Source organism: Rutidosis leptorrhynchoides, chromosome 1 (assembly GCF_046630445.1).
Source record: "Rutidosis leptorrhynchoides isolate AG116_Rl617_1_P2 chromosome 1, CSIRO_AGI_Rlap_v1, whole genome shotgun sequence".
Classification (NCBI taxonomy): domain Eukaryota; kingdom Viridiplantae; phylum Streptophyta; class Magnoliopsida; order Asterales; family Asteraceae; genus Rutidosis; species Rutidosis leptorrhynchoides.
In genome coordinates this window covers 370,434,216-370,459,529 of record NC_092333.1, presented here as the reverse complement: position 1 = coordinate 370,459,529, position 25,314 = coordinate 370,434,216, and the positions used below count along the sequence as shown (strand labels likewise).

Sequence of the window (25,314 nt, the reverse complement as noted above, 5' to 3'; positions counted from 1 at the left end):
GCTGACAGTACCACAAGTTGAATCTCACCTTCATACCACTCAAGACAAGCTTCGGTGGTACAGACGTCGTAATTGGTACTCGAAGACACCGTCAAAACATGTGTACGAGATCCACCAGCAGATTTGGGTCTAAATGGGGTACGAGATTTCGAAGCCCAACTAGCTAAAATACACAACTATCCATGACTCTAACGACCTCAACAACCACCATGTGATCAGAAGCGAATTTAATGAAGGCATACCTACTTCCAGGCCAGCATTTGAGTTCTAGGATGGATCCAAACTTACTAAAAGTTGCTTGGCGTCCGTGATGCTTTGTTTCTGTTTTATTGCGGTGGTGGTCGGCGTTCTCCCGGCCATGGTCAATGTTTCTTTATTTGTAGTTATTGTTTATGGTTGGCAGTATATTTAGTTTTCGTATGTTATGACTTTAGTCGTTCTCTATTTCCTAGTTTAAACGTGTGCTTAGATATGTTTAGTTTGGCTAGAATTTGTTGTGGATTCTTTGTATCACTTGTACTTGTTGATATTCGGATCCTTTTGAATGTTCCTCTTAAAAAAAAAAAAAAAAAAAAAGGCTGATAGATGACCCAAGATAAAAAAAATAAATTACGGAGGATATACGTAATATTAATATTTCAATTAAAAACATAGATCCATCACTTGATACGTTACATAACAAAAAAATATATAGAAAAACATAAATACACATCCATTGTCGTAAATGACTAAATCATACCTTAAAAGCTGTATAAAACATTATTAATATTAGACAATTTGTAGCGTCCAATGATCTGACCTAGGACCAACCCCAAACGACAGTAAGAAGATACAACATGAGTATCGATATAGGGTAAAACAAGTACCCAACGTAGCCGGTCCAAAGCGGGAAAACTGTCCTTGTACTTGTAATAATCCCGAGTGCGACACAAATTATAAACACAACCAGAACTTCAGCAGATACATCCCACGGAACATCTTTTATATATATCGTTAATAGAAATGTTGACAAGCTACTCATATTACTCATGAACACTCCGGAGTAAATCTGCATTTACAATTTTAATTAGGCCAACGTTTTAAACATTCGCTTATAGTGGCGACTCCACCTTATAGGCTGGTTTGGAATTTTTTTACAAATTACTTTTCAAATTGTATAGTAGACTCCTATATTTAACTATCAGACCACATATATTTTTAATATTTATGCTTTTTTTTAGGTAAACGCTGCTACTAAAGTACCATTCAAATATAATTAGTTTTGAAGTTGTTGGGGCTCTAAGTTCCTTTCAAGACGTCTCAGGTTTGAATCCCTCTAGGACGATTATTTAGTGGTGGCCAGGAATGGGTTGGAAACAGCCAGTGAGTAATCCTGTTGGGCTGCATACATCAAAGTATGTGGCGAATTAATCGCCCTCCCGGGTAGCCCGAACAGGAAAACCTTTTGACCTTTTACCCTTTTTTACTCTTTTGATCCTAAACTCGTCATTGTCTGATAGTAACTTACTAGTAATTGGATTAATTGACCAAGATTGAGTAGCAAATAGTACCTGTGAAAGAGTTAAAGATGCGGCGCGTTGAGTCTTTTGGCTTGCTGAGGAAATTGTCGATATGAGACGTGGTATGCCAATGGCACATGGTATTACAAAGTACGGAATCAGGAAAGAAGGAACGTTCGCAAGAGTAGCAAAATTCGCAACATTCATTATAAGCGGTCGTGCAATAAGAACTGCAATAACGATCCCAACAGCTATCATAGCCAAAGCCTCCAAATAGTCCCAAATCGAACTTACAACAGTAACAGTACTTGTAGTTGTCTTTGGTATTAAAGACTGTTGCTGTTCTTCATCGGCAGCCTGTATATAATATAAATACATATTAATTAGGTTCCCGATATTTAAACAAGATTAAACTAGCCCTTGATCTTTTGATTATTAACGAGCTACCTTGGTTGCTTTTATTTACACTACAAGAAAAAAAGACTTTAGTGACAAGGGCTATTCGTTAGTACTGTAATATCACGTAATTGGTCACTAACTCAAGTTAATGACTGAATTAGGTTGATCACTTCTCGTTACTATAGATCCGTCAAAAAAGATTATTAGAGACCAACATGCTAAAATTGGTCACTATAGTGACGATTTGTCTATTCACTAATATCGTATAACGATCAAAAATTTAGTGACGACTTCTTAATAGTAACTAAATGACATTATTAGTGACCAAATACCAATAATCGTTGCAGATGACCATTTTTCTTATGGTGTTAATAAAATAGAAAGTTACCGGTACAGGTTTGACGAAGAAACTTAGAGGGTTATAATCGTTCTTAGAGAGTGATTTTCTTGCATCCTGTAGCCATTTTTTTAGTACTTTAACAAATTCATCTTCTAGAATTATTTCATCCCCTGTGACATCAATTTGATCCATGATTCTGTTAACGAGATCATCGCTTAGTTGTCCATCTGCTTGCACTTGTATTCCTAGCAGTAAAGTTTTCAACTCGGCGCTGGTTACTTTACTATCATGATTTTTATCGAGTCCCTTATATAAACTGCACGTCGATAAATTTATCAGTTGTAAGGATTTTGTTTAACTATAATGGAAAAAATAGTGAAAACTGATTTTCGATCAGTACTAACTCTTTAATAAGTTGCACATTTGGTTTTCCTTTAGTAGAGAGTAGGTTCAATAACTTGTTCTTGACGAATTTTTGTGTCTCGTAGTCGAATATTCTGTTTTGAATCCATGGTTGGAAGATCTACGTTTGCATTTAAAAACAGTTATCGTTACATAAGGAACTAAAACGGATCTACTTTCACAATATTTGATACATAAAAAAGGCTAACCTGATAAACAATGTAGGCAAAGAAGAAACTAAGCGAAATAATGAGGGCGATTATAACAATAACTCGAGTTACTGAATCCGAGTTGATGATTTTGGGAAGCTGAAGAATGAAAAACGGGATCATTGAAATGAGCAAAAGTCTTGCAGTGTAGCTTGTCTCAATATCGGTTGTAACACCATATGCTACAAAAGTTTAACAAAAATAATATACATAAGAGACTAAAACCAAAATGACAATGTATACCAACACTTATAAAGAGCTTGTAAAATATTTTCAAATAATATAGCCTAGTAGTTGGGTCCTGATATCCTCACATAAGGTCTAAGGTTCTTACTTCACTAAAAGTAAATATTGAGTTGGCTGGAGAAAGGGTCGAAAATGATCACAGAATAATCCGGTTAGGCCACGTACATCAAAGTCAAAATCAATACTTCCCACTTCAGATATCCGGTTAGACATAACCACGTTTTATTTGTCCTAATATACTTTATGTATACATTGTTGAATAATGTAATACCTGTTAATTTGGCTAGAAATGATGGTTCTTCTTCTTCAGGAACCTCGGTTATGATGGTGTCATCATCATTATCATCTGCGAGATCATAGCTTCCAAAAACTATTACAGAAGGCCAAACAAGTGTTAAGCTCATGACAGCTGAACCTGCTAGCACACTCATTCCCATTGCAGCACTAGCAGCTGCGCCTGTGTCATCGCTCGATAATCTTGATTCTGAAAACATATCAAACAATATTAATATCATCATGTTACTTGTATAATCTATTAATCTACTTCAATTCCTAATACAGTATACGAATTTTAATTATCCATATTAGTTTGTAACAATATAACGGTTATATAATCTTGTTATTTCTATTCTTATTTTCTTTTATGATATCGTTATCGTGATGTGCAAGATAAAAAAAGCATGTATAACATGTAATCTTCAAATCAAATTTATAATTATAGCATGTATAAAAAGGGTAAATATTACTATCACTATCACTATCACTATATACATTAAAAGAGAGTCTCGATTAGCTAATAATTGTTTTCAAAATCCTCTTAATTACCGTTAGATTAGAAAATTACATTACAATACCCTTTAATCCAACGATCCTTAATCATCTCCTTAAGATATTAGATAATAAATCATTCTTAACCAACATTGTACCCTTAATACACTTAAAAAAAAAAAAAAAAAAAAAAAAAAAAAAGACGCGGATCTAAAACCCTTAAAAATAAACTACCCGGACCTAAAATTTCTATTCGGATCCTACTTATACACATTAGCTAAAGTAAATGCAGATGATATCGTCTTCTTCATCCATCCAAATACCCTTTTCTAATCAAGAACGATTATAATCCGTGCTAACAAAAAATTATCGCTGTGTTTTCTCTTTCAACGTTAGGGTTACCACAGTCTTGATCTTCAAAGAAATCACGCATCAAATATCGCTATGTTTTCTGTTAAACATGTATCAAATTGTATTATAACAACGGGCGTTGTCGATTGCTTCAGATTCTTGTTTATCTTCAGAGTCAATCGTAAATTCTCGATTTGGAATCAACCCCAGAAAGCAATCGCTCCAATTCAAGGTAAATTTCTTATATAAGTCTTGTCTTTTCAATTAGTTGCAAGTCTTATCTGGAATTTTGAAGGGGTTTCTTGAATTGATGAAACTGAATTAGAAATTCGATTTGAGGTTTTTTTTCAAATTGGGTAGATTTTTTATCTTTCAATTTGTGTTACGATTGTGAGTGGGCCACTCCATGTAAACCATTGTTTAAATTCTAAAGCTTTTTACAGAACTTTGAAACAAGGTCTTTATAATATTTTAGGACAATAATTCATAGTCACGTACTACGTAGTTACACATTTAGTAAATATTGGCTCTAACCATACAAACACTGTTTTATGCAGGTACTATGGGATAGAGGTTAGTTATTATACCTACAAAATACTATATATACGAGCCAGGGCCTTGGGATACTCATCATCAGTTTAGTTTGAGTATCAGTTTAGTTCGATCATCAGTTTAGTTTGAGTCAGGGCCTTGGTTATTTGAAGTAACATAGTTTTGTTGTTAATTGGAGACATGGCGGAACTTGAACCCAACTACAGATAGGGTGGGTGCCACTACCTAAAAAATATAAGGTGTTTGATTAAATGTGTATATTTCAATATCGCACAGTCCGTTATATCCTTTGTTGCTATTGTGTTATTAACTTTGGCTGCTCTTTGTTACTGATTTTGTGTTTCTTTTATTATGTTTTTGTGAAAGTTCACTATTGTTTCTGCACAAGTAACACATGTCCAGGTTGGTGTAACTTATAATCGCCGAATTTTAGCGCCTAGGATGATTATTTGTTTCACAATGATCTGATGTGCCGTGTATGAGCTGCTCTATAAATTTGGTAATTGTATTATTGTTAAACTATATACTACCGTCACTGAAATCATTGATAATTATTACTGAAGGAACAATATTAAATCTTTTTTTTTTTTTGCTAGGTATCTATAGATAGCTGGGAGAAGTCTTTATATAAGTACTACCATAAAGCGTTGTAAGTTGTAACAGCCTTAAATTCTCTTAAGTTCAATACCAAAGTGACTATGAAGTAATTGCTTATCTTCTTAGTACCTTCAGTAAAATAATGTTTATGTCGTGGTTGATTACATTTCTTTTTTGCCATTGTCTTTGTTGGCTTTTGTCCTTAAATCTTATATGCCAGTGTCTTGGATATTCCCTACTAAACTTGGGATTTCTTGTAGCTTGCAAGTTGCAGGGCTATTTGAAATCAAAAGTTCAACAAAATGAAACTCCATACATTTACAACTGAATTTTATGAGAAGTCTGCTACAAAATCATTATGAAAAAGAAGTCTTCCATGGTAACATGGTAAGGTTACCGATTTTTCTTTATTTTTGTTATTCCTTCTAATGATGGTCATTTTGATGAATGTGAGTAGAGAGTACTTCTACTCTGATTGATATCTTGGTAATGATAACCTCGAGTCAATAAGGAATCACTCCACTTAGGTTTGTCATGAATCCTATTTATTTCTTACAACTGCTTTTATTTCTTTAATAATTAAGAAAGTGTTATACCGGAATTCTCGGATGTGTGAGTGTAATTGACGACAATGGATTTAGTAAGGTCATCATATTGTAAAATATAAATAGACATGCTTTTATACGTAGGTATTAATTTGGTTCGGTAGATTTTACATGCATTCAAGGATTTCGTTAAAATTCTCATTATAGGGTTTAGATTTAGGGTTTAGGGTTTATATTTTAGGGTTAGAGTTTAGGTTTAGGGTTTTGGGTTTAGATTTAGGGTTTATATTCTAGAGTGTATGGTTTTGGGTTTAGATTTAGGGTTTAGGGTTTATATTCTAGAGTGTATGGTTTTGGGTTTAGATTTAGGGTTTAATGTTTAGGTTTAGGGTTTAGATTCTAGGGTTTATGGTTTATATTTCAGGGTTTAGGGTTTAGGGTTAGGGTTTAGAGTTTTTAGGTTAGGGTGTAGGGTTTAGAGTTTAACGTTTAGGGTATAGATTTAGGGTTTAGGGTTTATATTTTAGGGTTTAGAGTTTAGGTTTAGGGTTTTTGGTTTAGATTTAGGGTTTATGTTAAGGTTTAGGGTTTAGATTTTAGAGTTTAGGGTTAGGATTTAGATTTAGTATAGTTATTTATGAGTTGAGTGGGTTTGACTTGGTTACATTCTTTGTTGTGATTCGTTGATGTACGCTCAACATTGTGTATGTGTATCTGCACGATCAGGGACATCATCTCAAGAAGCCAGCAAGTCTCCATTACAGTTTAAGGTGAAAAAGAGTCTGAAAATTAAATCAAACAAAGCAATCAAGCGAATTACCCCTTGGAGCCTTATCATGAAATTCGTAAATTACCATTGGAATGATAAAAAAAAAAGTTATTAGTCTTATTTGTCATATGAATTAGTTATAAACATGTTAAATATAGACTGTTAACTTGTGAATTCGTATCTATTTATATTGGTATGATTTTGTTTTGTTAGTTGTTATTAATTAAATGTATAAATGTTGCGTGTTTCTGCAGTTTAATCAGTTTCATTTGTTCGGAAGATCATTATCAACGGAATCAGTTGAGTATGCTAAGATTTATAGTATGAAGCTTGGGCTACCAATGAATAAGTTCAGATAGGAGGTTTTGGTGTGTTACATTCATAGTTTTTTTTATTGTTGTTTTGTTTTTGTATTTGTAATTTGTAATTGTTTGAAAATTACAAATTAATATTTAAATTTTGGTTGTAGGTGATGAAACTGAGTACTTTCTAAGGAAGTCTCAGCATGGTTAGATGCTTCTCGTCTTTGAGGTAATACTCTTCTTTTTATTCGATGAATCTTTTAAATATCACAGCTTAGCATCTTTGATCCAGTTTGCTTAATCTTTTATTCGATTGAATCTAATATGTCTTTCTTAATTCATTCGTTTTGATTGTGAAACAGTTTAATGAGTGATTGAAGTTGATCTGATATGGTTTGGCATTTGAAGAATTTTATCTCATTAAGCAAAATGGATGAATTCAACATGGAACGTATGCAAAAGTGATTTCTTTTATCTGCTATACTTTAATTCCATATCTATATGTATTGTTGAATAATGATGTGATGCAAACATCTTGCTTTAAATTTCTTTGTCTTCATGTGTATACGAATGATTTTCACGAAGGATAATAAATCTAATATCAACTTCGTGTGTAATTCTATATCTATATGTACCGTTTTATCTTGGAAATTCCCTAATTTTGAGAGTTTTGCAAGTTTAGATGTTTGACTGGAATTGAAATGGTATTAGATGTATTCTGCGGAGGATTTTGCTGAAGTGGGTTTACGAAAGGGGCAAAAGTTGAAAGATTTAGATATCGTGGCTGTAGAGATGAATATGTGTCTTGACTTACATCCGATTACTAATACATCATCATACATCGTTGTGGAGTCCATGACTTTGGCGAAAGTTGCTGTTGCATTCAGGAAACCCGAGCTTAGGCACCCGTGTGTATTGCTAAAGACACTTGGAGTAAGTACAATTTATTACTCTACAAATTAAATAAGTCGATCATTTGCAATTGTAAAGTGCACTATAGGTTTCAAAATGGGTCGGTCAATGGGTGAGGAGCAGTTGCATAGAATGTGAGTGCTTTTTTGTTATATGTCTAAGTGGATCGGGTCAGCCTAGGTTTTCTTGATAAACATCTAAAAAGTATGAGTCTATTTTTTTGTTCATTAAATTCTGTCAGAAGCACGCATTGCAGTTACAGCTCGTATCCTACTAGGAGCTTCAATAGCTAATACAAATTGGCTTAGTTCAGTTTCTATCTTGGGTGATCCAGAATTCAAAGTAAGTTTCCCTTTACACTATTTTCATTTTTATATGCTATGTTTGAAATAGAGGTTTGATTAGATAAGTTTTGTATTAATAAAAAGTTGGCTTACGTTGTTTGAAAGTACTTTAGTAACTTGTATTTTTGTAATTATTACTTCTGTTTTCCTATTCTTATATATGAAATACCATTTCACGAAGGCAATTGCCGAAGTGTTAACAATTGATAAGGGAGCCCAACGCCATCTGACACTCGCATTATAGATTGATCTTGCGTATAAGTTTCAGTGGATACTGATTATATGTGATCAAAAAGAAAGTTTTTTTTTGTTTTTGTTTTAGCTCATGTATTATGTACGCACACATCTAAGACATTTGTGAATTATTAAGGTGCTGTAATTATGATTTAAATGTGCCCTTGGTGTTTAGAGTTTGAAGTGTGATGTTTGAATACAGGTTATTATGTCGGTCATATTTGCTTACTTTTTGCTACTTTTTTTATGGTTTATATTTCAGGGCTTAGGGTTTAGAGTTTTTAGGGGTTAGGTTAGGGATTAGAGTTTAGGGTTTAGATTTAGGGTTTATAGTTTAGGGTTTAGATTTTGGGTTTAGGGTTTAGATTTGGGGTTCAGGGTTTAGATTTTAGGGTTTAGGGTTTAGATTTGGGGTTCAGGGTTTAGATTTTAGGGTTTAGGATTTTGGGTTTAGATTTAGGGTTTATGGTTTAGATTTTAGGGCTTAGGGTTATAGTTTAGATTTAGGGTTTAGAGTTTAGGTTTAGGGTTTAGGGTTTAGATTTTAGGGTTTAGGTTCAGGGTTTAGATTTTAGGGTTTAGGTTCAGGGTTTTGAGTTTAGATTTAGGGTTTAGATTGTGGTTTGAATTTTAGGGTTTGGATTTTAGGACTTAAGGTTTAAGGTTTAGGGTATAAATTTAGTTTTAAAAACAAACGATTTAATAGCTTTACCAATACTAATACTACTTCTACTATTATTATAAGTTGTAGTATTTCATTATATTCTAAAAAATATTTCATATTTTAATTTGTATTTCTGAGATAATGAATGACGATTTGGATATTTACCAGTGGGTGTGATAGTTAATCACTATAGCAACAAAGACTTAAAGGATATGTTCGTGTTTTTGTGGGTAAATCAGAACAAAGACGTTGCTTCTTATTTACGTTTATAAAACTGTTTGTAACCCAAATGGGTTTGAAATATAACTTGATTTGCACTGAAATTATAAAACACACATGAAATGTCACCATAGACTATTTGTGATAATGAAGTGCTACTTGAAATATTCTTAAACAATTTATTTCAAACCTACTAGTGAAATGCTTTTATTACACCACTCGATTTAAATACATCAATATTAGGATTTTAATTTCTTAATTCTGAGAATTCGCGGTATTAAACATACTGATATGCATGTTAATTTGTAGACATGATTATCTAAATTGGAATACAAAGTGACACAACTTAACAAGGAAAAACAACTAAAAAATTAAGTTTCTAAAGAGATACTTTGTAACTATATATTTTATGTAATATATAAGTAAATAACTAACTATATGACATCGTGTATTTGATTATTGAGTTGTATTAAGTCCGTTACTTTGATTTGAACATCATTTTTTATACATTTGAACATTCTAAATATTATATTGTTTATTTGTGTTATCATGATTAAAGATTGTCTTATAATATATCATTTCATAAAATCCGCGAAAACGCGGGTCTTTAACTAGTTAAATTGAATTGACGAGTTTTAAATGCAAATATTAGTATTTAAGGAATTTTCAATTTAATTAAATATAATTTAATTTTGCAATAGAGGTACATATTAGCAAAATCATAAATCATAAATCATAAATATAACTCAGATCATGGTTATTGACCTAATTGTGGCGATCTTTTCGGCAAGTTGAGGATAGGGGCTGATTAATCTAAAAAACAAAACTTTACACCCCATCTAAAACTCCTCAAGATTTGTATCAAGATTTAATTTATCTTCAATTTTTTGTTCAACAATCTAAAAGGTGTGCCGCTTGTTCATCTCTGCCATCCACAAATCGTGGGAGGATGTGATGTCTCAATGTTCAAGAGGAAGAGTGAGAAGGGACTCTCCATGTCGAAGTCGAAAGAATACTCATGTGACAAGTTGAGTGATGGTCGTATATCATCGTTTCTGATTTTCAACTTCCCGGATACGTGGTCTCGTGTCGATTTTTGGAAAGTGTTCGAGAATTATGGTACTCTTAACGATGTGTATCTAGCCCGAAAAAAACTGTCGAGTGGCCAACGCTTTGGGTTTGTAAGATTTGAGGGCATTAAGGATGAAGATTGCTTCGCTAAAGTTCTTAACACCATTCAAATCAATGGAAGGTGGATTCGAGCTTTTAAAGCAATGGAGCCAGAAAAAAGGATGTTGCATATTATATAAGGAAAAACGTGGGCAGGGACCTGCTGAAGGATAATGATTTCCCAACTACATATTGGAACCACATTCCACCTAAACCACCAGATAGCGAATGATCTACGGTTTCTGGTAAACAACCCTATTGAAATAAAGGTAGGTGGTAAATGTTTCGAGTTTAACCTTCCTGAATCGGTAAGCAATCACAATCATGTGTTTAGCTATAACAATGAATGATTTTATTGGTCATTAGTCGAAGTAAGCAACACGCCGTTTGTTGTCGTTGACGATATGAATAATGAGGATGTCGAGGCTGTTTTTGACTCCAAGGATATCCCAAAACAATCTTTTGGCGCTGCAGATTCATCTGGTGCTTCCGATCATAATGAGTGTTATTTGGATATTGCCAGTAGTCCTGACTATGAATCGTCTAATTCGGTTGGGAGAAAGAAACCTGTGATGAAGGGAAAAATAAGAAGTTACCTGCTCAATCGATGGACCTATATTCGCCAATAGATATTGAAGAAGGTGAGATTATTCAGCTTAAGGCTCAAGGTGTTAATGTATCGGTAGAGGAAAATATTGAGTCTCTTGGCTCTAATCTTGACGCAGAGGTTAACGCCAATCGATAAAATTTCTTGTCTGGTGTCGATAATAAGAATATGGACCATTGTTATGCTCCGATAGCTGGTTCTCCGGCAACGCTTTCTGCTCCGGTAATTGACTCCGATTTGGTTCCGAGGATGGAGGAAATTCAAGCGTCGTAGTGACATTAACTCCAACATTAATTTCGTGAATTCCAAAAGTAACAATATCGTTTTCAAGAAAAAAAGTTCTCGAAATAATGGATAGCGTGTTGCACCTTCTAAGGAAATAATGGAGGCACATATCTTAGGGTTGATGCCCGATCCTCCTATGTCTCTCAATGGGCAGAATATTTTAATTGAAGAAGGATCCAGTAGCCCAAATGAGTTAATATTTGGTCTTAGAAATGCGTTAAAGCCAAAAATAGGCTACAAACTTACACAAATGTACCGATGTCGCCCACAAACTCATTTCCGTCCTACTGTTGCCTACAAACTTATAAAAAATGTGCTAATATAAACAAAATACCTTTTTTTAACCGTCAACCAAAATGGTTGATTATGTGGCTTTTAAGTAGTCATGACACGTCAGTGATACATCGGAACAGTTTGAAAGTATATGAGCGACATCGGAACACAACTGAAAGTATATGGGTGACATCGGGACACAACTGAAAGTATATGGGCGACATCGGGACAAATAAAATGAATAAAAAAAGTTAAATAATTAACTTTACCGGTTCAGCAGGTAACGGGTAACGAAATGTTAACATTGGCACATTTTTTTATAGGTTTGTAGGCGACAGTAGGACGAAAATGAGTTTGTGGGCGACATCGGTACATTTGTGTAAATTTGTAGCCTATTTTTGGCTTTAACCCCTTAAAAATACATGTAATACTTTTGGGCCTAGCATGGGTTTACATGATGAATATCATAGAGGTAGATAGCACGCTAATGCTTAACGGCTCGTTTTCACCATAAAAAAGGATTAAGAAAACCAAGGTTGCAAAAGACGCGAGACGGGGTCGAGACGGTCGGGTCCTAAAAGGGTCGAGACGGTCGAGACGGGGTCGAGACGGAGGTCTAGACGGATGTTGACTAACGTTGACTTTTAAATAAAAATGTTATATATATATATATATATATATATATATATATATATATATATATATATATATATATTGTACATTACATTATTCCAAACATAAGCATTTCACACATGTTTAAATACTTCAACATTTCAAACATAAAAAAAGAAACCCTAAGTAATAGCACAACGTTTAATTTTTTTTTTTATATAAATAAAAAAAAAAAACTTGAAAAAAAATCAGAAAACCCCGTTTTTTCCCGTCTCGGACCGTGTTTGACCGTCTTTTGACCGTTTTTTGGCCGATTTCCGTTTTTTCAAACGTTTTATGTATAAACGGGACGGGGCACCCCAAAATCCGTCTACACCTCCGTCTACACCCCCGTTTTTTCCGTTTTTTACAACACTGAAGAAAACAATATATAAGCATCATTTTTTATATTCATTCAAGGTAAAAAAACAATGGAAGCCTAACGAATACTGTAACAGATTTAAATGGTGTTCTCGGGCGGTGGACACGATGAAGATCATTGGAGAAGAAGACGATGATTTCTCATCCTCGGATTCGGATTCAGTTTCAGATTCGTAGCAGGGTCTATCTATTTCGATGTTATCGTGGCAATCGAGTTTTGCTACACGGGTTTGAATTGTAGCATGTTTATGAAGGTATTTCGTATGCCCGAGAGACATATTAAATTAATGTGGTTAATATGTTTTGATCCAAGTCGGGTCATACCCAATAACAAGCTTACCGACACCTTAATCGTATTTTGATCTTAACGATTGGATCGTTGATTGAATTACACAACACTTGAGATTTAAGAAAAATGGTTTTCTTAAATAATATTACTTGATGTGTATATAAATTATGGTATAATTTATATAACAAGAATTTAATTATTTATAGGTTAAATAATTAATAAAGTTATGTTACATTTTATAAAATTGGTTTTATAAAATAATATAAACATAACTTATAATATGGATTTAATTATTTATAGGTTAAATAATTAATTAAGTTATGTTACATTTTGTAAAGTTGGTTTTATAAAATATATAATGTGCAAGTTTATAAAAATGTATTTTATAAAATCTAGTTTTATAAAAACTAGTTTTATAAAAACTAGTTTTATAAAAACTAGTTTTATAAAATCTAGTCTTATAAAATAAGTTTATAAAAGAATTGGGAGTGGCATGGGAGTATGTAGAAGGCATGCTCTTTTGACTTGCTTTTACCTTGTTACTTGCATTCTAAGTGCACATTAACCATTAGATTTTGCAAGATCAAGACATACATGCATTACACATCAAAAGAACTTGAAAAAAAAATTATGCACTCTCCCATTCTTATAGCTGCTGCCGTGAGCTTTTGAAGCAAGAAGAGAGTCCAATTTTATTTTTTTTAAGCTACATTCAAGTGTTAGAAAAATCCTAACCAAAAGCTAGGTGTTGGTGCACAAGTTTGGGGTATATCTACTTGAGGTTTCATCCATTTGGAGCTCTATTCTTCATCATCATCTTCATCACTCACTACCTAGCTTGGAGAAGGTATAAACACTTTACTTGCTTGTAGTTTGTAAGCATATTTCATAACTTGATCCTAATTGGGATTTTAACTTTAATTGGTTAAATATTAACAAGTTAATAAATGGTTATTTACATGCTTCCGCTTTGAATGATTCTTAAAAGGTTTTAAGTATTATGAAACTTGTTAAATCCCAACAATGGTATCTAGAGCCGAAGTTGTTGAAATATGCTTCGAGATGAATTTTTAAACCCACTATATCTTTGAATTTTATGAACATGCATGCAAGTAAAATGCAAAAAAAAAAAAAAAAAAAAAAAAAAAAAAAAAAAATCTAAGGGTTTGGGTGGGATTCCTTTTTGGTTGATTTTGTATGGACCCAAAATGGGTTTTTGGTTGCTCCATTTTGTTCAAAATTGTTGTAAGTTAATGTTCACAATCAAGCCTTGACCTTGTGTTTGAATGGTTGCATGTTTGGTTGAATTAATTCATTCATTTGGTATGTAATATTAATTCATTCATGTGGTTGTAATATTCATGCAATTTGGTTTGTAATAATATTTTTTTTTGTTATGTAATTTATTTTATATTTGGTATATAAAATAGATTAGGTTGTATTTTCATTTTTTAGAAAAATGTATTAGGATATATTTTTTGTAAAAATGAAGATGCAAGATGAAGACAAGGAAGATGCAAGGTTAAGTGGGAGATTTGAAATCTCATACTTTGTGTTATTACCCTTTACCGGTGGCATTTGTTTTCGGCTAAACAAATGTCTACCAAAATGGCTTGATTGTGAACATATCGTTTTGCATGCTTGGTTGTTTATTGTATGATTGTGGATTGTATGTTTGTATGCTACAAGTTAATCACACAAGTTAACAACAAACAAAACTAAAATTTAATTGGTTAAATTAGACGTTATTAAACACATGCATAACGACATTTTAAATGGTTAAATTGAAATGACAAAAGGACATTAATAAATGGTTATTAACAACACCAAAAGGATTATGATAATTGGTTATTAAAACATAATAAAATGGTTTATTCCAAAGTAATAAAATTGACTTTATTACATCACATGAAAAATGTATTTTCAAATAAACCATATACTAAATGCATGTTGGTGTATGGTACAATAGTTTTCTTAAACTAGAATTATTGAAAACTTAAAATCCCTTATTAACAAGGCAAACAAGTTAATCGCCATCCTTTTGTGTGACACTTAAAAATATTAGGGAACTCATAATGGGATAAAGGTCACCTAACCGTTATGAGCAAACTAATACAATTAAGGTAAATTTCGCACACTTGTGGGATAAAGGTCACATAACCACTTGTATGTTGAATTTACACGTTTACACAAGTAGGACGACTTGATTTGGGAATCATGAACTTAGGGTCACCGAAGCATGAGGAACAAATAGGCGTTGATGGGATAAATATGCCATGCAAAAGGATTGCATGATCCCATAACTTAGAAGTTGCAAAAGGATTGCAATTGTCATATAATGACTACCTAGCTAAATCAAATGACGGGATAAAGGTCACCTAACCGAAATTTGGTTTACCGTTGGATTCTAAAATTTAATAAATATCAATTGGATTTAAAGGGTATTGATTGTTAAATTAAAATTGATGCTTAAACAACTTTGTTAAATTTTGTAGATGGCCGCCAATAACAACAACATTCCAAACGCACCAATAAACTTTAACAACCTATCGTTGAGGTCAATCCTCGAAAAGGAAAAACTCAACCATACAAACTTCATGGATTGGTTCCACAATCTAAGAATTGTCCTCAAACTAGAGGACAGGGCGTATGTGTTGGAAGACCCCATTCCCGATCAACCGGACGAGGATGATACGGAAGGCATGGCTTATTGGGAGAATTATTGCACCGATTCGTTGCAAGTTTCTTGTCTCATGCTTGGGACTATGATACCCGAACTCCAAAAGGATTTTGAGCATCATAGTGCATATGACATGATCACACAGTTGAAGGAGATGTTCCTTCAACAAGCTCGTGTCGAGCGCTTCGAAACGGTTCGAGCGCTTCATGCATGTCGGATGGACGACTCCCAATCTGTTTCATCTTATGTCCTTAAGATGAAAAGCCTTATTGATCGAGCGAATCGTCTAAATTGCAACGTGTCTAATGAATTAGCCACGGACCTCATTCTCAACTCATTGTCAAAAAAGTTTGACACATTTGTAATGAATTACAATATGAATGATTGGGATAAAAGCATTGGCGAATTACATGCCATGCTTAAGACGGCAGAAGCAAGCATGGGTAAAAGGGCTTCACCCGTGTTTACGATCAATGAAGGCGGGTCCAAAAACAATAACACTTCTAAGCCGAAGGCGGCTAAGAGGAAAGGATCCGCCTACCAAGGCAAGGGCAAGGGAAAGTGGAAGATGGTTACCCCAACCAACAACAACAAGAAGCAAAAGGTTGCCGGTAAAGCTAACCTCAAGGAAGATCCGTGCTTCGGTTGCGGTGAAATGGGTCACTAAAAACGCAACTGCCCGGTCTACCGTAAGGAGTTGAAGGAAAAGAGGGATGCAGGGCAAACCTCAGGTAATGTATATATGGTTTACATTGAGCTTAGTATTACTTCTTCTAATACATGGGTATTAGACACAGGATGTGGAACTCATATTTGCAATTCTATGCAGGGGTTCAAAAGAAGTAAACAAGAAGCGAGAACATCAAGCGTCTACATGGGTAATGGAGCTAAGGTGCACGTAGTAGCTCAAGGAGACTTTATTCTAAAGCTTCCAAGTGGTTTGGAACTTATTTTGAAAAATGTTTTGTATGCACCCGATTTATCTCGAAACATTATTTCTGTATCCCGTTTGAAACAATATGGTTTTAATCTTAATTTCATTAATGATGATATCCATGTTACTTTAGATAATGTGTTCTATTTTAAGGCTTCGCCTTCGAATGGTATTTATGAATTGGTTCATGATGACACATCATACAATAGCTCAATATACCATGCAAACACCAAGAAACTCAAAAGGGATTTGAGTGATTCCTACTTATGGCATTGTCGCCTTGGTCACATAAACAAGAATCGAATGCATACACTTTAAAAGAATGGCCTTTTGAAATCAAATGAACTAGACTCGTTTGATGTATGTGAATCTTGTTTACAAGGCAAAATGACTAAAGCACCTTTCAAAGGGACCTATGAAAGGGCTAAGGACTTATTGGGATTAATACATTCGGATGTATGTGGGCCCTTTAAGCCCATAACTAGGAATGGTGAAAGGTACTTCGTTACTTTCATTGACGACTTTAATCGTTTCGGATATGTCTATTTATTAAGGCACAAGGACGAAACTTTTGAAGCGTTCAAAGAATATCAAAATGAGGTACAAAATCAACTCAACAAGACAATCAAGGTACTTCGTACCGATAGAGGAGGTGAATACCTAAGTGATGCTTTCCAAGATCATCTTAAAAGTTGTGGGATTATCTCGCAGCTTACTCCTCCTGGAACACCCCAACTAAATGGAGTTTCCGAAAGGAGGAACCGAACCCTAATGGATATGGTTCGATCTATGATGGCAAGAAGCTCGTTACCTCTATCATTTTGGGGTTATTGTCTATGCTCCGCGGCTCGTATTTTAAATATGGCCCCGACCAAGAAAGTGGAACGAACTCCTCATGAGATGTGGTTTGGAAAACCTCCATCTCTATCATACTTAAAGGTATGGGGATGTGAAGCTTATCCTAAGCGTTATGTCCCTAATAAGTTGAATGCTCGATCCACGAAGTGTATCTTCATAGGATATCCCAAGGATGATATGGGATACTATTTCTATGATCCAACCGAACAAAATGTATTTGTTGCTCGAAAGGCCGAATTCCTTGAAACTAAGTTCCTAATGGAAGGAAATAGTGAAAGGAAGATAGATCTTGAAGAGGTTCAAGATCAAGTAGATGATACACAATTGGTTGACACTAGCACTCAACATGAAAATGTTGAGAGTGATCAAATGGATGATCAAAATACACAAGACGTTCGCAGATCTGGTAGGATTAGTAATCCTCCTGAGAGATATGGGTTTCTCATGGATGGTTGCTATGTGGTTGATTTGGATGAACCAGCAAACTACCAAGATGCTTTATCAAGGATTGATAAGGATAAATGGCAGGAAGCCATGAACGCTGAGATGCAATCCATGTATGACAACCAAGTTTGGGAACTTGTTGAACAACCTACTGGCTCAAGGCTGGTTGATTGTAAATGGCTTTTCAAAATGAAAACCGACATACATGAAAACTTGGATACATATAAAGCTAGACTTGTAGCAAAAGGTTTCACTCAAACTCAAAGGGTTGACTATGATGAAAATTTTTCGCCTGTGGCAATGCTAAAGTCTATTAGGATATTACTTGCCATTGCTGCTCATTATGATTATGAAATATGGCAAATGGATGTCAAGACTGCCATCCTAAATGGACATCTTGAGGAAGATGTCTTTATGGTTCAGCCTGAAGGTTTTGTTGATCCTAAATATCCTAAAAAGGTATGCAAGTTAAAGAAGTCAATCTACGGATTGAAACAAGCATCTAGAATGTGGAATCATCGTTTTAATGAGGAGGCCAAGAAATTTGGCTTCATTAAAAATGGTTATGAAGCTTGTGTATACAAGAAATCTAGTGAGAGCACTATCATGTTCCTTGTACTATATGTGGAAGATATATTGTTATTTGGAAATGATATTCCGGCAATGGAAGGTGTTAAAACTTGGCTAAGTAAATGCTTCTCTATTAAGGATTTTGGAGAAGCACAATACGTTTTGGGGATTGGGATCTACAGGGACACACCCAAGAAACTGATAGGTTTGAATCAAAGTGCATACATTGAAAAGATCTTGAAAAGGTTCAAGATGGAGAACTCTAAGAAAGGTTTGGTACCTATTCAAAAGGGAACACTTCTCAGTTCATCTCAGTGCCCCACCACGAAAGATGAACAGGAGAGAATGAAGAAAGTCCCATATGCGTCTACCATTGGGTCAATCATGTATGCAATGATATGCACTAGACCAGATGTGTCATGCGCTCTTAGCCTGACAAGTAGATACCAGAATAACCCAGGAAACAGTCATTGGATTGCTGTCAAAAGTATATTGAAATACCTTAGGAGGACTAAGGATATGTTTCTGATATATGGGTCTGGTGAGGAGGAACTCGCTGTAAAAAGTTACGTAGATGCGAGTTTCCAAACTGATCGAGATGATTCTCAATCACAATCCGGTTATGTCTTCACGTTAAATGGAGGTGCGGTCTCTTGGAAGAGTTCAAAACAGGATGTTGTTGCATTATCCACTACAGAGTCGGAGTACATTGCCACCTCATTGGTAGCTCAGGAAGCTGCATGGATGAAGAAATTCATAGACGACTTAGGAGTGGTCCCTTCCATTCAGGACCCTCTTGAGATCTTTTGTGACAATGAGGGTGCGATTGCTCAAATCAAGGAACCTCGTACTCACCAAAAGACACGTCACATTGAGCGGAGATTCAACTACATAAGGGATGAAGTTGAAAAAGGAAAGATATGTATTCGCAAAGTTCACACAGATCTTAATATAGCGAATCCTCTCACGAAGCTCTTACATGGAGCAAAACATGCAGGACATGTTTGTGCATTAAGGCTTCGATATTCTAGTGATTGGTCATGATCTGTTTTAAGTATTGTAACAGAACGAAATTGTTCAAACTCATTAATATAATTATGGTATTAATTTATTTTGAGTTATGTTCCTATTTTGCATATTTTATCCATGAATAAGTAATTATTCTAAATTCCGTAGTCGATTACATTTGTGGGAACAAGTGTGAGGTTTAGACTATTATGAACTCGGATTGGTATACGTTCACGGGTTGAATGTAGGGCAAGGTTGCAACCAAGGTTCATAGATATTTGTGGGATACAAATATTGGAAGACCCGCCCTCAAGATTTACTAAATGGAGCCTTTGTGGTTGATCACATGTAATCTTGAGTAAAGGCGAATATCATTGTATCCTCTGACCTGAGATGCATATTGGGTTCGGATATTCACTAAGGATTGTACCTTGATTCTTTCCTTCGCTATTCTGAAATATGGTAGTTCATAAGGAAGAGCTCAGGTATAATGCAAGGTATATATTTAGGACGTATGTAGTCAAGATGGAATTTGTCCCTTTTATTCGTTGAGAGTCAGATGTCTAAGGCCTGATAAAGTTAAATCTAAAAGGGAGTGATCACTCTGTATCTCTTGGATTTAACATGACATCTAGGACGAAAGAATATAATGAGAGATTCACCTATTCATATTTGAGATGGGAACTCGAAAGGGATGATGTTATTGAATGGCACAAAGTCATAACATATTAGGGGTGATGGACGGTCGTTAGGTGGTATCCATCACTTGCATTAATTTCTTATGTTTCTCGTGCAAGTGGGAGATTGAAGGTATTTCGTATGCCCGAGAGACATATTAAATTAATGTGACTAATATGTTTTGATCCAAGTTGGGTCATACCCAATAACAAGCTTACCGACACCTTAATCGTATTTTGATCTTAACGATTGGATCGTTGATTGAATTACACAACACTTGAGATTTAAGAAAAATGGTTTTCTTAAATAATATTACTTGATGTGTATATAAATTATGGTATAATTTATATAACAAGAATTTAATTATTTATAGGTTAAATAATTAATAAAGTTAAGTTACATTTTATAAATTTGGTTTTATAAAATAATATAAACATAACTTATAATATAGATTTAATTATTTATAGGTTAAATAATTAATTAAGTTATGTTACATTTTGTAAAGTTGGTTTTGTAAAATATATAATGTGCAAGCAAGGGCGGACCTTTATTGAGACAAAAGAGGGCACCCGCCACCCTACAACTTTGAGTCATAAGTGTAATATTTTTATATTTTAGGGGTACAAAAATAGGTATACTTTGTTAGCCCTCCTAAAAGTGTATGTATGATTTTTCCAATTCTAAAAACTGAACCGTCCTTTTGTTTTCCCTCTCTTTAAAATTTCCCTTTCTTTGTTTACTTTCCCTGCTCCAAAAACAAAAGTAAACAAATGGTTTGCAAAAATAAACAAGTAGATGTACTGTGGTACTGATGCAGCCTACTCGCCTGCAAAAATAAACAAGTGATGTCCCCTAGTTGTTGTCAAGTGGAAGAAAGTCAAGAAACCCCCAAATAAATCAAGGTAATAACTGAATAACTCTAAAATATTCCATAAATTGACATATAAACCTTTATGTAAATAATTTTATCTAGTTATTTGAATATATTTTGTCTCTTGTGTAGTTGTGTTTATTAGTTTATAGATTTTTGTTTATCATCACTAATTCATTAGTAATTTATTATATAATTGTAGACGTATGTAGTAATTTTATAAATGAATTTTGGCAAGGATGTAATGGTAACTGAAGTAAATATACTAGATGCTGACAATTTGAAGTAAATATACTAGATGTATTATATTATCATTGTATCTTGTTGCTGTACTGTAAATTTGGAATACTGTAAATCCATATAAGTAGAATATTAGATGTTTTTGATTTAGATATCTATGAATGCTTTAATTTTCAGAGTTCTCATGGATAAACAAAAATCTATACTTCATTTTTTTAAGAGAACCTTAGATAATACAACAAATATCGATATTCAAAATAGTAAACGATGCAAACTTTCAACAAGTTGGAATGATTTTTATTATTGTATATGTATGTCTATTGACGCTTATTTTGTTAAGTACTACACTTAAAAAAAAATTGGTGTTCGCCCTCCTAGTCTAAAACTTCAAGTTCCGCCACTGTGTGCAAGTTTATAAAAATATATTTTATAAAATCTAGTTTTATAAAAACTAGTTTTAGTCTTATAAAATAAGTTTATAAAAGAATTGGGAGTGGCATGGGAGTATGTAGAAGGCATGCTCTTTTGACTTGCTTTTACCTTGTTACTTGCATTCTAAGTGCACATTAACCATTAGATTTTGCAAGACCAAGACATACATGCATTACACATCAAAAGAACTTGAAAAAAAAATTCTGCACTCTCCCATTCTTATAGCTGCTGCCGTGAGCTTTTGAAGCAAGAAGAGAGTCTAATTTTATTTTTTTTAAGCTACATTCAAGTGTTAGAAAAATCCTAACCAAAAGCTAGGTGTTGGTGCACAAGTTTGGGGTATATCTACTTGAGGTTTCATCCATTTGGAGCTCTATTCTTCATCATCATCTTCATCACTCACTACCTAGCTTGGAGAAGGTATAAACACTTTACTTGCTTGTAGTTTGTAAGCATATTTCATAACTTGATCCTAATTGGGATTTTAACTTTAATTGGTTAAATATTAACAAGTTAATAAATGGTTATTTACATGCTTCCGCTTTGAATGATTCTTAAAAGGTTTTAAGTATTATGAAACTTGTTAAATCCCAACAGTTTATGCGGTTTGTGTTGTGCGCTTATTTGGTGTCGGTTATCTATTAGTCGGTGTATTGAGGTAGTCGGATGTCGTTCTTGCTAGCTTCAAGCTAGTTTTTTTTTTTTTTGTTTTAATTTATAAAATTGCTTGCTTTTAAAAAAAAATTACGTTTAAACATATTCGTGTTCGTGAGTTAGTGTATATATATTCCTAAAATTAGTTAAAGTATTACTTATTAGGTTGATTTTTAGATATTTTAATAAAAGCCTATGAAATGGTTTATCAAGAAAATAAATAAGACCGTATGCACAGGTTAAATATCTTAAACCTTAAAATTATCATTTTATAATATATAATAATAAAATATATTAATTACTACTAAATATTTCATCCGTCTTATATTGATGGTCCAAAAAAATTCCTTTATATCCTTAATAATTAAGGAAAAAATGCATTCTAATGATAAGATTTTTCTTAAAATGTGTATTTTTTTTCTACATTGATTATTAATATGATAGGAATGAATTATTTTTTTGTAATTTGTCATTGACATTTTCTGAAAAGGCATCAATATTCTTATTCTATTGTTATATGTGATATCAAACATGTCAAATTGATTTTAACAATCTAATTTAATCCTAACTTTTTTATTTTCTAAAAATAAAACCCAGATTGACACCTAATCCCAATAGATTAGTATACCAGATCATCCTTTCATGACCCTTTCCATGAATCAAGGATTCAAACATACGTATTACTATTATTTTATTATATTATTATTATGTAATTTATATACTCATAAATAGTAAATAAAACTGTAATACTTTATATAAAGTTCCAACAATACCTACGTAACTACACATATTGACAATTTTCTTCGACATTCTAATATATGACCCATTTTTAGTTTTACTAATAATAATTACAATTGATATTATAAAAACAAAAAATATATTTTTTTGTATGAATGTAAGAAACAAAATAGTGAGAAATAAAGGGCTAGCTTAAATATGTGAAGTTCGAAATAAAGCTTACCAAGAACAATGTAAAGCGTAGGGAAATTTCCAAAAATATGGAACAAACTAGCACCAAAGATACCCGGTCCAAGTAGACCGAAAAATTTATTAGACCCATCGGCAATATAACCTTGACCAATAGACATCAAATATTGATAAACCACAACCAAGAAAAGGGTTCCCCAAATACCACTTGTGCATGGCAAGAAACCATATTGTGGTACACATGTTTCTGTCGTTGCACCTTCTATTTTCTCACAAACCACTATCAAAATTGCCAACAAAACGATAATAAAGCTCCAATTTTTCCCGAATATTTTCATATTTCTTTCTTTCGATATCGGCTAAGCGTTCGAGCACTCACGATTGATTAACGAGATCGTTCAGAAATGAAGATTATTGAACTTGAAGTTGTTTTAGTCGATCAGATGTGATGAAAATGAAGATGAAGGTTAGGTAGTTTTTAAAAGGTTTAAGAATCTTGAAGAAAGGTCAAGATTGAAATGAAAATGATTGTGGAAATATCCTAAAGATTTATGGGGTATTTAAATGAACATGTTGCTGCTAGTTTGTAGGAAGTGGTTTGACTTGAAAGAATACGGAGAATATATATTTTTTGATTATTTGATAGAATAAAATAATAATTAAATAAAATTATTTATTAAATACAAGAAATCGTAGTCACTCCGTCCCAAAATTATTGTCTTTATTGACTTTTTATTAAATTTAAGATATTTTTGTTAGTTGCATGTTATGTATTCGATTGAATGAGTTATTTTAGGTAAAAAAATAATTATTGTAAATAGTAAATTTGTTTCCATTTTAAATGTTACATTTTCAAATTAAAAAAAAGTTTTAGTTGAAAATTAAGTGGTTATTTATTGTTATTTAAAGTAAGGGATAATATTTTTAGAAAAAATTAAAATGATAAGGTAGACAAATGTTTTTCGGACGGAGGACTACATATTAAAACCGGCCAGAACCTAGCAAAAACTCCGTAGAATGACATCAAATGACCTCGAACCTCGACTTTAATTGTTTTTTTTTGGTAAAAGGTTATACCCGGTGAAATTTTATTAATAACTCAAATGATAATCGTTATGTACAAAATGAAACTGTTTGGTGGCAAGAGACTACAAAACAAACAACCCGGCACTCTAAAGGGCATGCAAGCTCAGACCAAACCAAACACTACATTATGGCTTCCCAGCATCTTTAAACAATCTTACTCACCTCGTGTGCTTCCACTTAATAGATAAGAGCTTTAAACGAACCGTTGAATAAATGACCGAAACCAGCTTATCATGAGTACGAAACTCCTTAAACAAATGAAGATTCCGTTCTTGCCAAATGAAATACACCGCAACAGCAAAAAGTAGTTTTGCGGTTTACTCAAAGTAGTTTGTTTGTTCGGTCACAAACAAGCATTGTCGACTTTAATGTTAGCATTACAACGAAACTAAACAACCCTTACAAGTAACACAGAAACTCGCGAATTACGAACTCGACAAACACACTCTAAAAACTAACTAAACTTGACTAGGATATCACGAAAAGAGAAACACGAATGAATAAAATGTTTGGATGAAGAACATAGGAAGTCATCTAATATTCAGCATCATGAGATGAAAAATCTTGATTAGGCAGTTAAAAAAGACATTATTTTATAGTGACTGATAATGATAAAATCATTATAAATATGTAAATATGCTTTAAATAATTAATAAGTGTAAATTGTAATACATTTATGACTGATTTTGAAAAAAAAAATAATTGTGAAAAATAATAGCACCGTTTCGTAACACTATCATAAGCTAAGATTTAGAGCATAAAAATCAAATATAGTGCGCACTAAAACAAATTTACCTATTAATCACGTATATTTTTACAAACTTTGGGAAAGTGCGAGCTTTTTATTAAATTCTTCACACTGTTAAATCGTTCAACATTGAAGATTAATCCATTCATCATTAGATATTGTTGAATTTATCAGTA

At 33.3% G+C, this 25,314-nt stretch overlaps 1 protein-coding gene and 1 long non-coding RNA gene across 3 annotated transcripts; one reads left to right on the top strand and one right to left on the bottom strand.

The window, feature by feature from the left end:
• Nucleotides 1-663: 663 nt before the first annotated feature.
• On the bottom strand, nt 664-23,776 carry LOC139870998 (sodium/calcium exchanger NCL1-like). The gene is made up of 7 exons (XM_071858758.1): nt 23,339-23,776; nt 3,367-3,579; nt 2,850-3,031; nt 2,643-2,761; nt 2,287-2,554; nt 1,551-1,856; nt 664-1,048 (listed from the first exon to the last, which is right to left on the bottom strand). Exons 1-7 carry the CDS (start codon nt 23,640-23,642, stop codon nt 800-802), a joined length of 1,641 nt encoding a protein of 546 aa, XP_071714859.1. The 5' UTR covers nt 23,643-23,776; the 3' UTR covers nt 664-799.
• LOC139870992 (uncharacterized) lies at nt 4,151-8,318 on the top strand. 2 transcript variants are annotated; one of them, XR_011766628.1, is made up of 8 exons: nt 4,151-4,446; nt 4,772-5,005; nt 5,133-5,265; nt 5,373-5,415; nt 5,624-5,750; nt 6,932-7,045; nt 7,147-7,208; nt 7,342-8,318. It is a non-coding gene; the product is annotated as an uncharacterized lncRNA (long non-coding RNA). The 2 variants fall into 2 exon arrangements; XR_011766627.1 differs by having other exon boundaries at nt 4,152-4,446; nt 5,363-5,415.
• Nucleotides 23,777-25,314: the final 1,538 nt, after the last annotated feature.

Coding starts and splice junctions, on each gene's coding strand:
- LOC139870998 (XM_071858758.1), bottom strand. CDS start 23,642: ATGAAAATATTCGGGAAAAATTGGAGCTTTATTATCGTTTTGTTGGCA. Junction 3,032..3,366: donor ATTTCTAGCCAAATTAACAG/GTATTACATTAT, acceptor AAACTTTTGTAG/CATATGGTGTTACAACCGAT. Junction 1,857..2,286: donor TCTTCGTCAAACCTGTACCG/GTAACTTTCTAT, acceptor TATTATATACAG/GCTGCCGATGAAGAACAGCA.